The 16,850-nt window shown below is 39.5% G+C and overlaps 1 protein-coding gene and 1 long non-coding RNA gene across 7 annotated transcripts in view; one reads left to right on the top strand and one right to left on the bottom strand.

The window, feature by feature from the left end:
- DSCAM (DS cell adhesion molecule) overlaps positions 1–16,850 on the bottom strand; it is a 466,019-nt gene that overhangs the window by 178,684 nt on the left and 270,485 nt on the right. For all 5 annotated transcript variants that reach the window (XM_074602331.1, XM_074602342.1, XM_074602353.1 and 2 more), the window contains exon 4: positions 4,744–4,890. In XM_074602331.1, coding sequence (XP_074458432.1) covers positions 4,744–4,890 — 147 coding nt within the window. The remainder of the gene's footprint in view (positions 1–4,743; positions 4,891–16,850) is intronic.
- Positions 2,998–16,850, top strand: part of LOC141749221 (uncharacterized) — a 50,191-nt gene continuing 36,338 nt past the window's right edge. The window contains exon 1 of one of the 2 annotated variants that reach the window (XR_012589288.1): positions 2,998–3,197. This is a non-coding gene — a long non-coding RNA (uncharacterized LOC141749221). The remainder of the gene's footprint in view (positions 3,198–16,850) is intronic. The other variant, XR_012589286.1, reaches the window with a different exon arrangement.

Raw genomic sequence — 16,850 nt, forward strand, 5'->3', positions numbered from 1 at the left:
CTGCAACATAAATACTGAACAATAAATCAGCAAATATTCATCTAAGTATCTTCTCATCACATGCCTAACTTTGCTAAGACTTCTATCTCTCAAATAAACTCCACATGCTGATCAATTCCTTTGACTCCTATCTGACACAGCTGACTCTTTTTGGGTATAGCTACATCATAGTTGCCTGGGTTCAGGTGTGATTGCAACCATTTTGATATTTTCAAGTGGTCTTTGATTTAGCTAGCTCAGGTACTGCCCACGGGGCAGCTACAGCAGGTTCCTTTTAGGAGCTGAAGAGATTTAAGGAGAAGTTCATGGTGAATCGAAGCTACTGAAGCAAAAGTGTAATCAGTACCTGAGCTAGTTAGCTTAAAACTAGCTTAGATATATCTTCATGAACTGCAGCCACACTTGGGAGGGTAGACTTGAGAACAAATAGTTAGAGGCACTATGCAAGTTACACTATCGATCCAGAAACTGAAATTGTGATGGTAAACAAATGAGCTATGTAAATTTTGTGTAAATATCTAGATAAAACCCTAAATGCCAAGTTCAATGAAAGATGACCACAGAGATTTTTCTGCTCTCTAGGTGCCAGCAAAAAGTCGAGCCACTGAAGGCAAAACCACATTCAGTTTACAGCAACTTACTGTCTGTCTCATTAGAAACATGTCAGCCGGTAGTTAAACAAATGATTTCGCATGCATCAGTAGCCTCAAGGCCCATATTTGGCATCAAGATAGGGTATATTTTTGAGCATGCCATGCTGTTTATGTCTGGCTTAGTGAAAGCACAATCTGCCAGGATGCTACTGGGAAGGCCAATGTCAATTTGACTAATTGATTAGCCAGCTCCTTTCTTGCCTTTTGGGTCATCAGGCATCTATGTTTTCAGCTCATAGATTCTTTTGTGCAGCATGAGACATTAACTCAGTAAAAATGTAAGCATGCAAGAAATTACATCTCTGGCTCTTAGGAAAGTTTACATCTACATGAAATCAATTTCTTCAATTGAAAGTAATAATTAAATAATAAAAAAGTAGAACTGACTTTTAAAGGTATAGTCTGTGCATTCCTACTCAAAACTCACAGTAGCTTCATATCTTCTCCGTACGCTTTAACTTCAAAAGACCTTATGAAGGATACATGTGGTCCCAGTTTCAAATCTTTAAGTACAAAAATACAAAGTACCACATGAACTCCAAAACAGGATGGGGGCCACCAGGGGGGAGGAATTAAAGTAATGATGAGGAAAAATTGTGGCTAGTAAATATCACACTCCGACAGCCTCCTGGTTTGCTTCAGAGAACCACATATGCTTTGATGCTGGGCCCAGGCGAAGTGCAAAATCACCTCAGACAACAAGCTGATGGTGAGAGCGAAACAGCCGCTGCCCTCCTGCCCCCATGCCTAGGCAGAAGCCCGGGAAGCCAGGTGGGCTAACCCCAGGAGCTGGGGGCTATGGCAGCAAATGCCACAGGAGGCACAGCCCCCTTCTGCAGCTACCATTTCTCACCCTTCAAGAACGGCATACCAGTCCCTGGATCCTCTATCCCAGATTCACTTGGCATCACTTTTTCCCTTCTCAAACTGAGCCTTGGCAGGAGCAGCCCAGCCTGGAGTCCCATCTGCGGAACAGCTAAATTGGGATTTGCCTATACACTTGAGAAGCCTTGAGCTGGTTCTTACAGAGGAGGTATTTAAAATATATTCAGGGCTACACCAAATATGATTCCGGTAACCTGCTTTCTTGCACTCATATGTTTAAATGGATGGTAAAAACATTTCTTTGGGATGTCCCTGAAACAGACTCCAATTTAGAGCTACTGCATTGCATATATTCCAGTTAAGGTGAGGGAGGGGGGGGGAGAAAAAAGGAAAAAAAAAAACACAATAGAAAACCCAGGGTTCATTTGCAATTACCCGCAATAAGGCAAACAGCAAAGTAACATAACCCAATCCCAATATGTGCTGTGGATTCCTTTGAATGATTATTTTACTATGCTTTAACAGTCAGCAACAAATGACTTCTAGCAAGGACAATGGTGGAAAAACTAAGGAAAAATACTGTTATAAAATATTCTACTTCATATCTCCTTTGAAGGACAGAGCAAGAAACTCATTATGCTTTCAAAATCATAAGGATTTTTTGGAGGATGGTAGTTAAGAAATGGTAAAGATTTTGGGAGCCTGGATTCATGTCTAGACAAAATTATTTTTGAAAAAGCATACTATAATGTACATTAGAAGAATATTCTGTAGCATGTTAATCGCCTTGGTTTTAATTTTGTTTAGAAAGGCCACATGATTTCAAGGAGCTGTTCTTACTCCAAATGAAATTTGGAACTTTGCTTTGGTCATAGGCATACTAATTATTCAAATGTGTATTTGCTATTATATGCACGATACCTTTCTCACTCTTTCAAACAATAACAAAGCTTAACTCATATTAAAAATGTGGCCAAGAGACTATGATCGATATCTACCACAAACTCCTTCATCCCCAAATAAGCAAAGAATATTTATGGACATAAAAGGCAGGCAAAAATGTAGGTCTCATGCAAGCAGACCTTTCACAACTATTTTCATGGATTCTCTGATCTCAGTTCTTAAAGGACACACAAATTCAAAATATAAATTCCAGTAAAGAAAAAAAGAAAACCTGTTAGAGAAATATTAAGAGACAAACTGTCCATAATTGCTGCACTTCTTCAATAGACGACACAACTGGAAATCAGAACCCACTATAGGTCTTAAAGAGAATAATTAACCCCATTGAATTTGAAAAGCCAGCTATTGCACACAGGTAAAATTTCCTATTTTGATTTGGTCTGTGGAGGAGGACAGAAAAGAGAACTCCAGACAGAGCACATATTTTAGAATGCTTGTCCCAAACTACAAACAAGATAGAGCTTTCATTTTTCCCCTTTTGTTCAGCGAAATAATCCGAAACTTTCCTGTGGTAACTAAGATACAAGCCTGATTTTATTTATGTTTCCAGTGGCTCAGTCTTAGCATGATTTCATACGGAAGCAGACCAAATTATGGAGCCAGCTAGAAGGATAGGACCCTGCCTATCCTTATAAGACCAAAGCAGGCAGATTATTGTGCAGGAAAACTACTTCTTCATCTGGCTGGGAAAAGCAGAGGCAAGAGTTTTACCCACAGGGGACACATATCAAAGGAAGAAACTCCTGGATCTGTCTGGTAAGTGATTCTAACCTGAACAATCACACTATTTTTTTTTATCATTAGTATATTTAAGTACTGACTTGTGTGTTCAGAGGGCTCCAGAATCTTTCAGCAACGAGGGCAGGAAGTACATTACTAATGCAAAACCTTGTGCCCACCTTTGTCTCCTTTAGGGTTCTCAGAGGGAGAGCTGAGACCTAATCACTAGCTTTTTTTTTTCTGACAAAAAGACCCAAAGACAAGAGGATAATGTCAAAAGGAGAATGACCCCACTGACTGTTAGATTGTGAAGGTCACCATACCTTGACTGACCTTTAGGGTTAAGATTTAGGGTTTAGGGCAACTCAGTAATAGTGAAAAGGAGAAAGAGCTCTGTGGGGCTTTCAGTGGGATGGTAAGCATGTCTTCTGTACGGCAAGGATGCAGGGAGAAAGAAGAGAGAGTCTGGGATACAGTCTTCGCTAACTCTATGGATGTGGGAATACAATTGCAGATTTGCTCAGGTGCAAACACTGGGTGCAGTTACAGGTACCAAGCAAATGAGGGAGAGGAAGGGGAGATGGAGAAGAGCTAATTCTATACAGAGATGTTTGAGACCAAATTCCAAACCCAGGCCTGGGGTCTGCTCCCCCTTCTCACCTCACCCACAACTGGCACCTCCTCTCACTGAGACAAAATGGGGAGAAGGTGGGACTTGAGCAGCACCATACTGACAGCCCTAACTATCTGGGGGATGTGGGGGGGGAACCCAACAGTCCATAACACACACAATAATTAGGAGATGATTTACAAGGAAGAGATAAAATACCCCACCTACCTTCTTATTTTTCTACCTGCTGCACAAGACCATTTGTCCTGGGACTCAGCTCTGCCCATGGACAACCACCAGCAAAGCCTCCCATCTGCCTAGAGCACCCTGGGTGGCCTGGCACAGGTCACGTAACCCTTCTGGTTGGAAAGCTTTCCTGGGAGCAAGGGGACACACTGTTTTCCCCAGGGAAGGAGTGTGATGAATGAAAAGGAAGGCTGAAATGCTAACCTGAGACCCCTGCAGTGGAAATATCTACGGCTGAGCTAAATGTCCTGAGTTCCTGCTATGGTTAACAGAGAGAAATGGGCACTATGGGGCAATTCATCTCACCCCAAAGTGGGCAGCCGAAGTAGGTCAGACACACTACCCCAAGTAGTGTGTCTTTGGTTACAAAGGGAAGTTGAGGTGACTAGGCAATTTCACTGCGCAAGTCTACTTTTAATGGGATGAATCTCACCCACAGTCCTTTTATAAAGTACTCTAAATCTACTAAAACTCACTGTACTAAATGCCAATGCACCCTACAGGCTCTCTGGAAATATGTAATAGTAGGTGAAAAACAGAAAAAAGGACTTGAAAATGTGACATTTTATTTTGCAGCAGCAGCAGCTTACAGCTGACCGCTTCTACCTTCCATTTGACAGACGAATTGGTTGTTAGTGCACACGGGCACAAGAACCTGCCTTGCCAGTTTAGCACACTACAGAGGAGCATACAATACTTAATTTAACATGATATATAAAGGAGCACCTGATACAAAAAGTCTTGCACTGTTGCTTTGTCGTGTTTCTCCAGTGTATCTGTGCCTTGTGATACATCGGTAGTTGTACAGTCCATCTTCATTCTGTACGTCTAAAATATACAAGGCTCCCGTGGATGTGATGAGAAATCTAGGTCCTGAAAGACACAAGAATTTGCAATGTTTAAAATAGCGGCATGTTGCTACTGTGTTCTGCTTGCCCACGCTGCGGGGTGGACGACACAGGCTGGAGGCTCCTGAAGGTTTTTTTGCCAGAGTCTAGAAGCTGCCAATTAGAAGTTTACTAAGTACTCACTGCAAACGCATATAAAGATATTAATTCATGTGCACTTCTTATAAAAAAAGGTAGGGATCTGTAAGGAAAATGTGAGGAATGAAGGAAAGCAATGTGCCATGGTCTATACCACAATCAACAGAATATCCAAGAGGCATCTGAAATAAAATACAGGGTAAAGAATTAACGCAGAATTTAATCGAGTTTAATTCAATATTGTAGAGTAATATGATGTCAATTCACCAGCAGAGCTGTACATGTTAGAAAGATGGTCTGGGGCAGCACACGTAATTGAACAGTATTAGCCAAAATGGAATTTGTTGTCCAGGTATGCCAGAAAATTGAGAAAAAAAAAAATCATAAAAATTAAAACTAAAGGGATCAGTAAAAGCAAGAGAAATTAAACCCTCCTCACAAAAGGAGGAAGTTTTTACCCCAAGAATACGGGACGTATTCGCTAAAGAATTCTGGCCATAAGAGCCATGTACTGCACAGCCCTTCTCTACAGCCTGCTTCAGGAGCGATGGGAACGCAAGAACAGCACAAGCAGCCTTGCTGATGCTGCCTACACGGCTGACCCCAATGAAGCTGTACGCACCCGCGCTAGCTGCAAGCCAGACAGCATGAGCTCAGGAATAGTCCCACCCCACCCCCTCCACGTTGCCTGTGACTTAATGCACTCCAGGCTTCAGCAGGATGGGTTGAGCTCTCTGCCACTCAGTACTTCCACGGCCAAGCTACTGGCGGAAGATGAGTTCATACGTGATCTGATCTCCTGTGGACTTTTTTTTTTCAATAGTAGTACAGTTTGTGATTAGAAAGGCACAACGTAAGCAGGTAGACAGATTCTGCGTCTAAAAGAGGGGTTTAAATAAACAGCACAGGACATGTTATTTAATATCCAAAGATTTTTTTTTTTATTTTATTTTAATTCTGCAAAGAAAGGTTTATTTCAGGAAGAAATTTAAGCCCAGAGAAGTCACTGCCCCCTAAAACTGTACAAGACCGACATGTTCACGGTCAGCATTTCTCCCGGTGTTCATTCAAATTGAAAATAATATAGTTGAAATTCTCTTCAAATACATATTTTTTATTATTGACTCTAGAATATGTGGAAAACGTCATGGTACATATGTGCAGTTTCGACATTTGACACCTGCGCAAATGCCTCCGTTCTGTTGTAAATGCATGTTCTAAAAGCAAGGACACAAAAAAGCCAACATCAACATGGACATGTTTAATCTAAAGCTTTCTCCATATTACAATAAATGGGAGCAATGTGGTTAGAATGCCTTGCAAACTTGGGCCTCACCTGGCCACTCTACCTCTTTAAAAAATTCTGCACTCTAAGCTATGTATGCTTTTCTAAAGCTTTTACCTTTGAGAAAGTGCTAATATCTTTTCTTTTGTATTCCTGCTATTTTTCCTCTAGCAGCTGGTAGCTCTTACAGTATACATACATGCACCTATGTATTATAAAATATACCTGGCTCCAAAATTAGGGGAGAGACTACACAAATATGAAGCCATTCTGAACTAATATTCAGTAATACGCAGTAAGAAATACTTCCTTACCTTCAGAGCTCTATTTGAGCAATGACTTTTTAATAATTAAGTGTAGCTAGGGTGCTTGCTAACAAATGCATCAGTGGGAAAGCAATCCAGCAGAGAAAAGACAAAAAGGAAATGGTATCATTTCAGAGGGCAACCTCCTTTAAACCACAATCTAAAAGAAATTAAAAAAAATTATTTAGCAGCCATTTAATGTCACAGGACAGGACTGACCCTCAGAGCAGGGAATACTGCATGCAGTAACATCAGCCCACCTCTCCCATCCTTGTATGCATACTGAATTATAAAATAACCACGCTGGTGACTTGTCTTGGCTGACTGTTCTCCTGAAAGTCAAGGCACAAGCATGGAAGCTGTTAGGTCACAACTTTGGAAAAGCAAAAACCACACTGCACATATCCTTCTGAAGTACCTTGTTTGTTCAAATAACATGTGCCGTTACTAAGAAGTATATTAACTAAATAAATCCCCAAAATGGAGGCATAGAAGGTGTCGACTTACTTGCCTGCTACTGAAGGTGAAGAGGTGGGCAAGGGAAGGTGTGAAGGAGGAGGGAGGACTGGATGGCAAGAGAGCTCTCCTTAGCCACGAGCAACACTATATTCCAGCCTAGGGGGATTTACAGGCTAGGGAGGTTGCTTCTTATACAGAGGCCATATTGATTTCATATGCCTCCGAAAATTTAATTGCTTGCATACAGAAGGCTTGTATTTCAACACAAATTACTTATAAACAAATGTACTGTTGAGTGTAATAGGAAAAGGACCCGAATAGGTAATATTTCAGCCAGGTGTCTGAAATATGGCATTGAAAAGGTTACATGAAAAAAGCAAAGCTACTTGCGTCTTATATTTTAATACGCCAGTTGTAATGTTTGGAGAAAATTACATAGTTGATAAGGATAAGACAAACCAATAAAATACGTTTTACCTAGCTTCTCAACTACTAATAAGTTATTTGTTTGCTAGTCACAAATAACTTGGCTTGACCAAACATGCTGACGTGGGTTGCTACAAGTAGCAGGCAGCTAACAGCTACCTACTGGCAAGCAGGAAGCATAGTCTGCAAGCGTGCAGGCAATCACCTAGTGAAGCCCCTTAACAATCACAGCACTGTTCTTTACCTGCTGCCAGTCACCCAGCCCAGCTCCAAAGCTGCTGCAAGAGGAATCCTACCACCTCTGAGGGAGGCAGGCTCATAACGATTCACACAGAAGTACTTCCTGTTGTTCCGAGAATACTTCTGTATGTTTTTGGGGGTTTTTTGGTTTATTCTCCTAGGTATAATGTAATGTCCTGTGCTGAGTATTTCTTCCCTTTCCTTTTGCAGTTTCCAATTACTTGGACATAAACACTTGTCCCATTCCACCCTGTCTCCTCATCACGTAGGTGCTCAACATCTGTACCCTTTAACAAGGTCTACCTTTTCCCCTAACTCTTCTAACCAGAAGGATATTTAGAATTTTTGTGTGAAATTCATGGTCTGTTTGACTTCTGTGTCACACACAGATTCTGCCCTACTGAAATATTCATTAAGCAAGTCTACCTTTGCCAAGAAACATGTTATAAGGACTACAGGTAATTAAAGCACAGTTGTCTCCCTTAGCCTGTAGGCGGCATAAAATGACAGCTTCAGGAGATGGGAATCACATATAAGGACTTTTCTTGGGGTTAATGATGGGTATGCAGGAAAGGCAATCTCTTCTTGCTTTTGTTTCCAGCTGTGTGAGCATTAACCAGCTCCATATTCCAGACAGCACAGCCAGTTCAGACGTGTGCTTGCCCACAGCGATGCCGCTCAGATGGCAGGGCTGCCAGGCTGCTGAACCAGCGCTGCGTATACCATGCAGACGTGTCCTCTGCAGCTTGATCAAGATTTAGATCAGAGTTTTCAAGCTGTGGTGCAAATCCGTTACCAAATGATGCGGGGGTATATGCTGGTGGAGATGCTGCTCAGCTGCTATCACATCACAGGACCAAAACCACATAAAAGGTGTTAATGGGATGGTTGTGACCATTTTGGTCCCTCCAGTAAATCTGCACATGCTGTGCATTTCTGTCAAGCAAGTGGAACATCAACAGCTGAGAGGCAGAAATGTGCTGCTTGTACAATGGCTTCACGTAGCTTTCTTTTTCTCAGATCCAGTTTCACCTTTGCTAAATATACATAATTCCATTTCTACCAAGAGTCACACTGTTGGAAACTACTAGTATGCACAAGTTTAAGATCATACAAATGTGCCCAAAGTTTAAAATTTCATTCCTTTCTCTATGCTTTTCTAAAGCTCTTGCTATTTTCAGATCCTCTGCACAATTTTGAGATATAGTCTATACAAGCCATCATTAATAATTAAATTTGCCTCTCTTCTTAGGATAAGCATGAAACAACTGTCACAGAAATTAAGTTAGAAGATCAAATTCACAGCTTCCCTTAAAACTGCCGAACCCTCACTTCCTCAGTATTTCTACCTTGTACACATTATTGCTGCTAATACTTGCGCTGGAATCAAAACTGGGGAAACAGGCGGAGTGGCTACTGTCTGACTGAAGAATACGTATAGATGTGTGGGCTATTTCCAGATCCTATAGTACTGCCTTTATTTGCAAATGAAGCCTTCCCTCCTCAGTCGTGGAAGCAAGTTTCCTCAGATGCAGTTATACAGATGGGTGAATGAGAGCGGGTACACTTATTAAAAGCCTGCCACTTAATAAAAGAGGTTTGTGAAAGCTGTGCAGAGCCAAGAAATTGTTCAGTGTTTATCTTGCTATATTTTCTAGAGAAGTTATGAACATACTTGAGCTATCTAACACTGCTTAGATCATCTTCCTGTTGAAAATTACTCAGGCAATCATACAATAAAACCTTCACTTAAAGCATTATCTAGAGATTTTTGCCTCACCCTCTTTAAAGATAACTAAAAGTAAATAGTTATTGCCACACATCAGATGTTATCCCACAGTATACATTTCTCAACAACACACATGGTGTATAATTGCAGGGCTAAAGCTTTTCCTTTTCCTCTCTTCTTCTTAATATATTTTGCATACTTATGTAATGCTTTAATAACCAACCCCTCCTTCTACTGTAAAAACGCAAGACAGAAAAGATGACAGAAAAATAAAAGGGGAAATGCATGTAATTTCTGTCATCTTCTAAACGGAGAGCATTTTCATTAAAACCGACAGGCTGTCAGCTATGACAAAGCCAAAGTGTTGAGTGTTCTGCCTTCTGTACTTCAAAAAGTGTTTAGAAATGCGCCAGGATGGGGATCGACAAGCTCTTATTGCCCTGTTGATCTAGGGGAGGGCTTTCTTCTTGAGGCGCATTTAATTTAATCGCTCTTGCTTTGCTGTAACAAAGTCTAATTTTTTTGACTCACCTACTTAATATGCCAAATAGAGATTTTTTTTTTTAACGGAACATCCTTTCAGATAAACTGAAGCTTTTTGTTTGTTTGGCTGTTAGCAGGCTTCAAGGGAGGAAGGCAGAGAAGCCTCCTTCACAACAATTAAAAAGAACACTGTCAAAATATAGCTCATAATTCCCATTTATTATTCCTTCTCAGTACTGTTTGTATTAATGCCTTGAAAACTTGATTATAATAATTTCAGCATCTGATTTTCAGAGACGTTGAAAGCTTACATCTTTTTTCGCTTTCAATGCCTGGTGCCTTTGAAAACCTGGCCCAATATCTGGAGGATGTATTTCATTTAAACAGTTCAAACGATGCTAGGAACCCTTACTACCTTTTGCCTTGGTGAGGTGGGCAAGCACAGTAACATAGTACTATTTAAAATTTAAATGTTTTAAAGAGAAGCTTACTGAGATCCGAGGATCGATGCACACAAGTCAGTGGAAAACAGGGAATAGAACCCATAATTATTTCTCCAACATCCCATCTGTCATTAATATATAACTTTGCCTCACTGTGAGACTGAAAAAAAACCCTATATAGATCCAAGGACTAGAAAGACCATTAGGGTCATTTATTCTCACCTTTCATGCTTCACCCATTAACTCCTGCATCAAGTCCATATCTGGAAGTTAAGCTATAGCTTTTTTAAAAAGACATTAGTCATGATTAAAGATTTCTTGTAAGCAGAGAACATGTGATACCCCTGGGTAAATTATTCCAGTGGTTAATTATTCTCACTTTTGAAAGTTAGTGTATTGTTTGTGGTCTATCTGCCTTTCTATCTGGGTTTGACCCCAGCTATTGGATCTTTCTGTGCCTTCATTAAAGATTTCCTCTGCAGTCAGAAATCTTCTGCTCATTTAAGTACTTAGAGAACATGAGGAAATTACCTCTTAAACCATCTTTCTCCTTAATTAGTTATACAGATTGAACTTCCTAAATCATTTACTGTGAATTATTCATATCTTGAAATATTCCTGTAGTTTTTACTCAACACCTTAACAACTTTTTGAAGTTCTTTTTCAAGTTTGGATCATGCCCATAAGTTTAGTAATGGTTCTGGTAATAGTGAATGCAAAATGTCAACACCCTCTTCTATACAAGTTTTGCTTCCGCTTAGGCGTCAAGGGATTACAGTAGTTCTCTTATCAATGCTAACTAGCTTCAGTTATTCATTGAAAATTGTCATTTCCTTTTCAGAGTCATGGACTTAGAGAATAGATTTCCCCTATTCTGTAGATATTGTCTGTCTGTCTGTCTTGACACTAGAATTGGCTGTATGAAAACCTACATGTTCAAATCAGACCTCTATCACACAATCCAATATCCCTACGCAACTCACCAAGCCATATCATCATTTGCCATTACACCAGCGTTTTAAGTTTGCATACTTTATTGGCATGTGTTTCCTTAAATTTCATTCATTAATTGAAACTTTGTATTTTCTTCTGAGATATTACCAAAACACTTGTTTTGAAGATACATATTTCAAAGTAGTAAGACTCTGAAGAGAAAAAACGGGGAAGAGGGGAGGGAACTGGGTCATACCTAGGCTTGACCAACATAAACCAAGGGCCCCAAATCCCATGACATTTTAGAAACACACCCCTCATTTTACTATCTGCTGACTAGTGCTCTAAATGACCTATTGACTTCATTAAAGTTGAGCTGCATTAGCAAATCGTGTGTTCATTTCTCTAAGTGAGAAGAGGTTGCATTAACAATTATAAAATTGCTCTTATGTAAGGTTTTTAATGCTTTACATTAGACTGCATGATATCAGAGATTAAAATAAAATTTTACAGGTCTGAGTAATAAGTTAAAATAATTCTGTTTAGGTTTCCTATGTGAAATTGTTCTCATGTATAATTCATAAGAAAATGTGAACACTTTCCTGTAGAATTAGTGCATAATATTCTTGTATAAAAATGAGAATACTTTAAAACTGTAACATTAATTATTCTTTTATCATGCTTTTTTCCCCCCAGTATGCTGTTAGTCTTTAAATAGGGGTAATGTTATCCTCAAGATGGTTTAAAAAATCATATTTGATTTTCACTTTGTTGGAAACACATCTAACGGCATTATGTTATTGCAGTCTAAATTGGGTTGATAGAAATTAAGAGAACAGATGGCTGTTCTAATCGTGTGCCAAATGATAATATAGAACAAATAAACTTTTATCAGCTATATTTGTCACCTCCGCTGGATGGAACTGCTTCTGCTAAGCAAGTTTCTAGCATGACCTGTGCACGCAAGGGAAGAAACCTCCCCACAGAGCCAGAGTAACCTATAACTCAGTTTTACAGCGCTGCTACAACATCATTCTCAAAGCAAAACAATCTGCTGCTCTGGGCATGGAAAATGTGCTAGAAGCAGCCATGCTCAAACTGTGTCCTGAAGTCACAGTCCTGAGAACGCTTTTGATACACAAATCAAAGATTAGATGAGGAGAGAGAAGCACATAGGGAAAGAGGGAGGCAAGGATTTCACTTTTCCAAGCACCACTGACGTAATGCACTCAACCTACATGAGACACCTGGGGTGTCGCTCACAGTAGGTGATGCAGATGGTGGAAACATGACTATGCTCCTCTGAGCAGCACAACCTTCCCTCTGGGGACGTAGCCAAGTTCACAGGCCCTGCTAGCAGATTTTACGGAGGATAAAACTGATTTTTTTAGCTCCTCATATTCCCTCAGTTCTGGGTCTACAAATTGCACCTTTGGAGTGTGTTGCCCGCAACCCCTCTCCCTGTCTGCGACACAACCTGCAACTGACTTCCAGGAGAACAGGAGCAGGAGGAAAGCCACAGCACTGCCCTACAGCCCAAGGGCAATGAAATTCCTTAATTGCAATGAAATTAGTCCTTGTTTTACCACCTCTACCCTTCAGGCACAGCTGTTGAAGAACCGAATACTTATTTGCATTATATGGCCTGGTCTTTGTCTCTCATGGATCTGGGTTTTGATAACTGGAGAGGCCACCATGAGGGAGGGAGGGAGGGAGGGAGGAAGGAAGGAAGGAAGGAAGGAAGGAAGGAAGGAAGGAAGGAAGGAAGGAAGGAAGGAAGGAAGGAAGGAAGGAAGGAAGGAAGGAAGGAAGGAAGGAAGGAAGGAAGGAAAAGGGGAAAGAGGAAAGGGGAAAGGAGGAAAATGAAGCTCCAGTTTTGGCTTTATAAATTGAGCTGAGAGAGACTATCTGATGAGTCAATTACAGCATTACCATAGGAATGAGAGTTGTGGTACCGCGTTGGTCTCACATTCAGACAGGATGAGGCCAGAACACAATGCTCAAAAATCAAACAGGTCCTGAAAGCTGATGGTTTCTGTATTCATGGTTTTAGCTGCTTTAAATTCAACTGTAACACGAGTTCATTTCTGTTTCTGTAATCACAGAATAAGGAAAGACATATGAGCATTAGTGCTATTCTATGCACAGTGCTATCATTTTCTGAATAAGTTTGGATACTAGGATAATGGCCATTCTGAAAACCAGATTGTTACAAATTACACAAATCAGAACACATTTTATTGCCCCTCCATGTTTCTGAGATGGCAAAAATGTATTTCATGCCAATTGCTCATACCAATTCTTCTTATATTACATATGCAGTATTCAGGTTTTATAAAGGAGGAATAAACATTCTTTTTTAAAAGCATAAATAGATGCAGGAGCGATATTTTCGTGTACACAGACTAGGTTATGTTAATTGTTACTACTTTATGATTGGATAGTATAAACGTGACTGATCACATAATGTTTATATTTAATTGTTCACCCTCTTAATCTTTTATGAATATATTAGGCATGAGCAGCTACAGTTCTCTACCTGCTGTTGTTAACTGTCAGTCCTCCAGGATATTAAGTAAAACTGCTATAATCTTTAATACTGCAGTTTTAGATGATTTGGGTCCTTGCACACACTGCTGCAGAAACTGCTTTCCTTATTTCAGCTAGAAAGAAAGCAGATAATTTAAAATCAGTAGCTAGTGTTAGGGGCTCTGAGTAAAGAGGATTCGGCTTTGGCCATGATATATGGGGCTGTCCAGAGGATTAAAATTTGTTCTCTCAGGCTTTTGCTGGTGCATCCCAAGTAAAAAATTGCCTGCAGCTGACCAGTGGCTTAGCGCAGAAAAACTTATGCTTTACTCTTTACAACATCAAGGAACATAAACCATCTCCCCTTCTATCTGCACATAAATTTAAACACAAGCTTGCTAAGTAAAGGAAGAACCTCCATCTTCTCTAGCCTGAACAGCAGTTGGTTTGTGTCACCATCATCAAATGTACACCTTAATTGTTTACAGCTTCAAAGTCATTGTATATGCAGAATACGTATTGTTATAGACAATATGATCAGAAGAAATCACAGCCTCACATACACAGAATTACAAGTGCCACCACCAGCAGAATTATTTTGACTAACTGCAAATAATCAATATTGTGCTACATTAATTAGAGCAGCTGCAGCTCTGTGGCCCCACATGTTTAGCCACATTTATGCTGCAGGTAACTGTGAAGGTAATGAAGCATCTCAACCTGAAGAAACAGTTTTATGAGAATTTAGAATAGTACCCACTTCCCTTCATGAAAAAATCTGTTCAAAGATTCACAAGACATCTGAGTATTCTGAATTTTTATTTAAGGGATATGCAGTAACTAACAGACAAAGCCTCACGTGGCACATTCTAGCATAGTATTTTCACCTAATGACTTATTTTGAGAGTATAAAATTACGGAAAACAAAACAGGTTAATTTTGGGTTTAGGGTAATGACTTGGAAAGAAGTTATTGTCTTCTTTGCTCAATTTGAAAAAGTAAACTGTGTTGTCCTTTGGATAAAAAATATTCAAAATATTAACTGTGGGAGGAAGTAGCCCCACTAGGAATTAGAGCTAAATTAAATAATTTCCCATGGAGACTCTTGGACAGTCCCGTGGGGACAGAGCCCAGTGTTCAGTGAATAATTTTTAAGAGGAAGAAAAAAGCAATTAATGATGTACATTTCCATCTTTCCAAACAAGACGACAGTGTTAAGTCTATGGAGTCACTTTTCAACAGCTCTTTAAAAACCAAAATATTTCTTAAAATTTCTCCTACCATTAGCTGCATACTACTTTTCCTCTAGAAACTTGTCCTCTCTCATACACAATGATTTACACTCTGAACATACCCAGCAATGGAATATGATGGAAACCTACTTCCGTCACTAGTTCACCTTTCCACAGATGGTGAGGCACAGAACTCTATTTCATATATTTAGTGTTTTTAACTTGTTTCAGCTCTGGATACCACTCATACACTTACCATTTTCTTAAAAATAGTCTCCTGACAAGCTAGTCCCATCTTTTAGGACTCGATATGTATTTTGCTCAGTATAGAAACATACAGAACCTTCATTGGGTTCCTATACAGCATAGCATCATAATAACTGATGAAAAAGTGTTTTAAACACAAGAGATGGAGCATCAGGATGACAGTAGTAAGAGCAGAAATAGGTAAAGACTGTTACGTACTGTATAATAAAACAAAAGATCTCCTGCAGGCCCTGATCCAATGAAATTACCCCATAAAGGAATATTAGAAGAATAGCAACTAAGTATTATACAGGATAAGTCACACATATGATCAACTTTGCTGGAAGGAAAAAAAACCACACACACTGATTTTAAATTGAAGTAACTGCAAGCAATTCCTGAAAATCTGATTGTAGACTGTATTGCATCAGCATATGGGGATTTAGCATAGAATGCATGCAAACCTCACTTTTTGTGGGTTACGAAGTTTTATAATTCTTACAGCATTTCAATAATCAGAAACATTTTGAATGTTAAGTTCTAATATAACGTTGTAAGAAGATATGGTTATCATGCTACTTATTTTCTGTGCTTTGTCAAGTTAGGCTCTTTGCGGACATCTTTGGCAAACTAACTTTTTAACAATAAAAAGGATTCGGTAAATATAACTTTTCAGCATGGATTAAATTCACAGTGTGATTTATGCTGAGCATCAACTCAAGATTATGGGGCATTTCAACTTAATTTCAATGATATATGTGAGATAAAACTAGGAAGGATGTGTAATTCCAGACCTTCTCATAAAGATTACTTTTATTCTGTACAAATGCTTTCCTTAGACTGGCAGCACAAAGAAAAATATCACTATACTCACAACAAGCATCATTCCTTTAGAATAAATCTAAGTATTTTAGAGTTTTTTATTGCCTTTGCTGAACTGCTCAGAGAATCATGACTTGGAAGCCTGTGCAGATATCGGGAACATTATGCAAATATGCCCAAATACACTTCTCAGGTAATTTTCATTATTTGCCTAATTTTATTTGATTGGGAAATTGAGGCACGGTAGAGCTAATTTATTTGCCTAACATTATCTTGCACGTTTGTGGCAGATTTGGGAATCCTGTATCCCAGTCCTGGGCTTTGTGCGTAAAAGCATCGTTTCTTACTCCTCATTTTACATGCTATGCCTGAAGACCTGCCAGACAGTACTCAACCCTTTGTGTAGGTACACAATAAGGACAGAGTTTGAATACGTAAAGCTCTCTGTATGAGCTAAACGTTACTACTATTCTACTATTTCAATTGTCAGAGTGTTCGCAAGCATGCTGCACCTGTTTTGTTTGCACGGTTGCTCATTTTCTATGAAGACCTCAGAATAAATGATTTTGAAAATACAGCCTGTGGCTAGACTAATGTTTTAGGCAAGCCTGGTTTAAACATTCTTCTGCTTTTCCTGACCTTTTCCTGCACTTAAAGATATGATCAGTTCTACCAATGATGAAAAGTATCTATTTTGTTAACCCTTACAGCTCTG

The sequence above is a fragment of the Larus michahellis genome, chromosome 1 (assembly GCF_964199755.1).
Source record: "Larus michahellis chromosome 1, bLarMic1.1, whole genome shotgun sequence".
NCBI classification, from domain to species: domain Eukaryota; kingdom Metazoa; phylum Chordata; class Aves; order Charadriiformes; family Laridae; genus Larus; species Larus michahellis.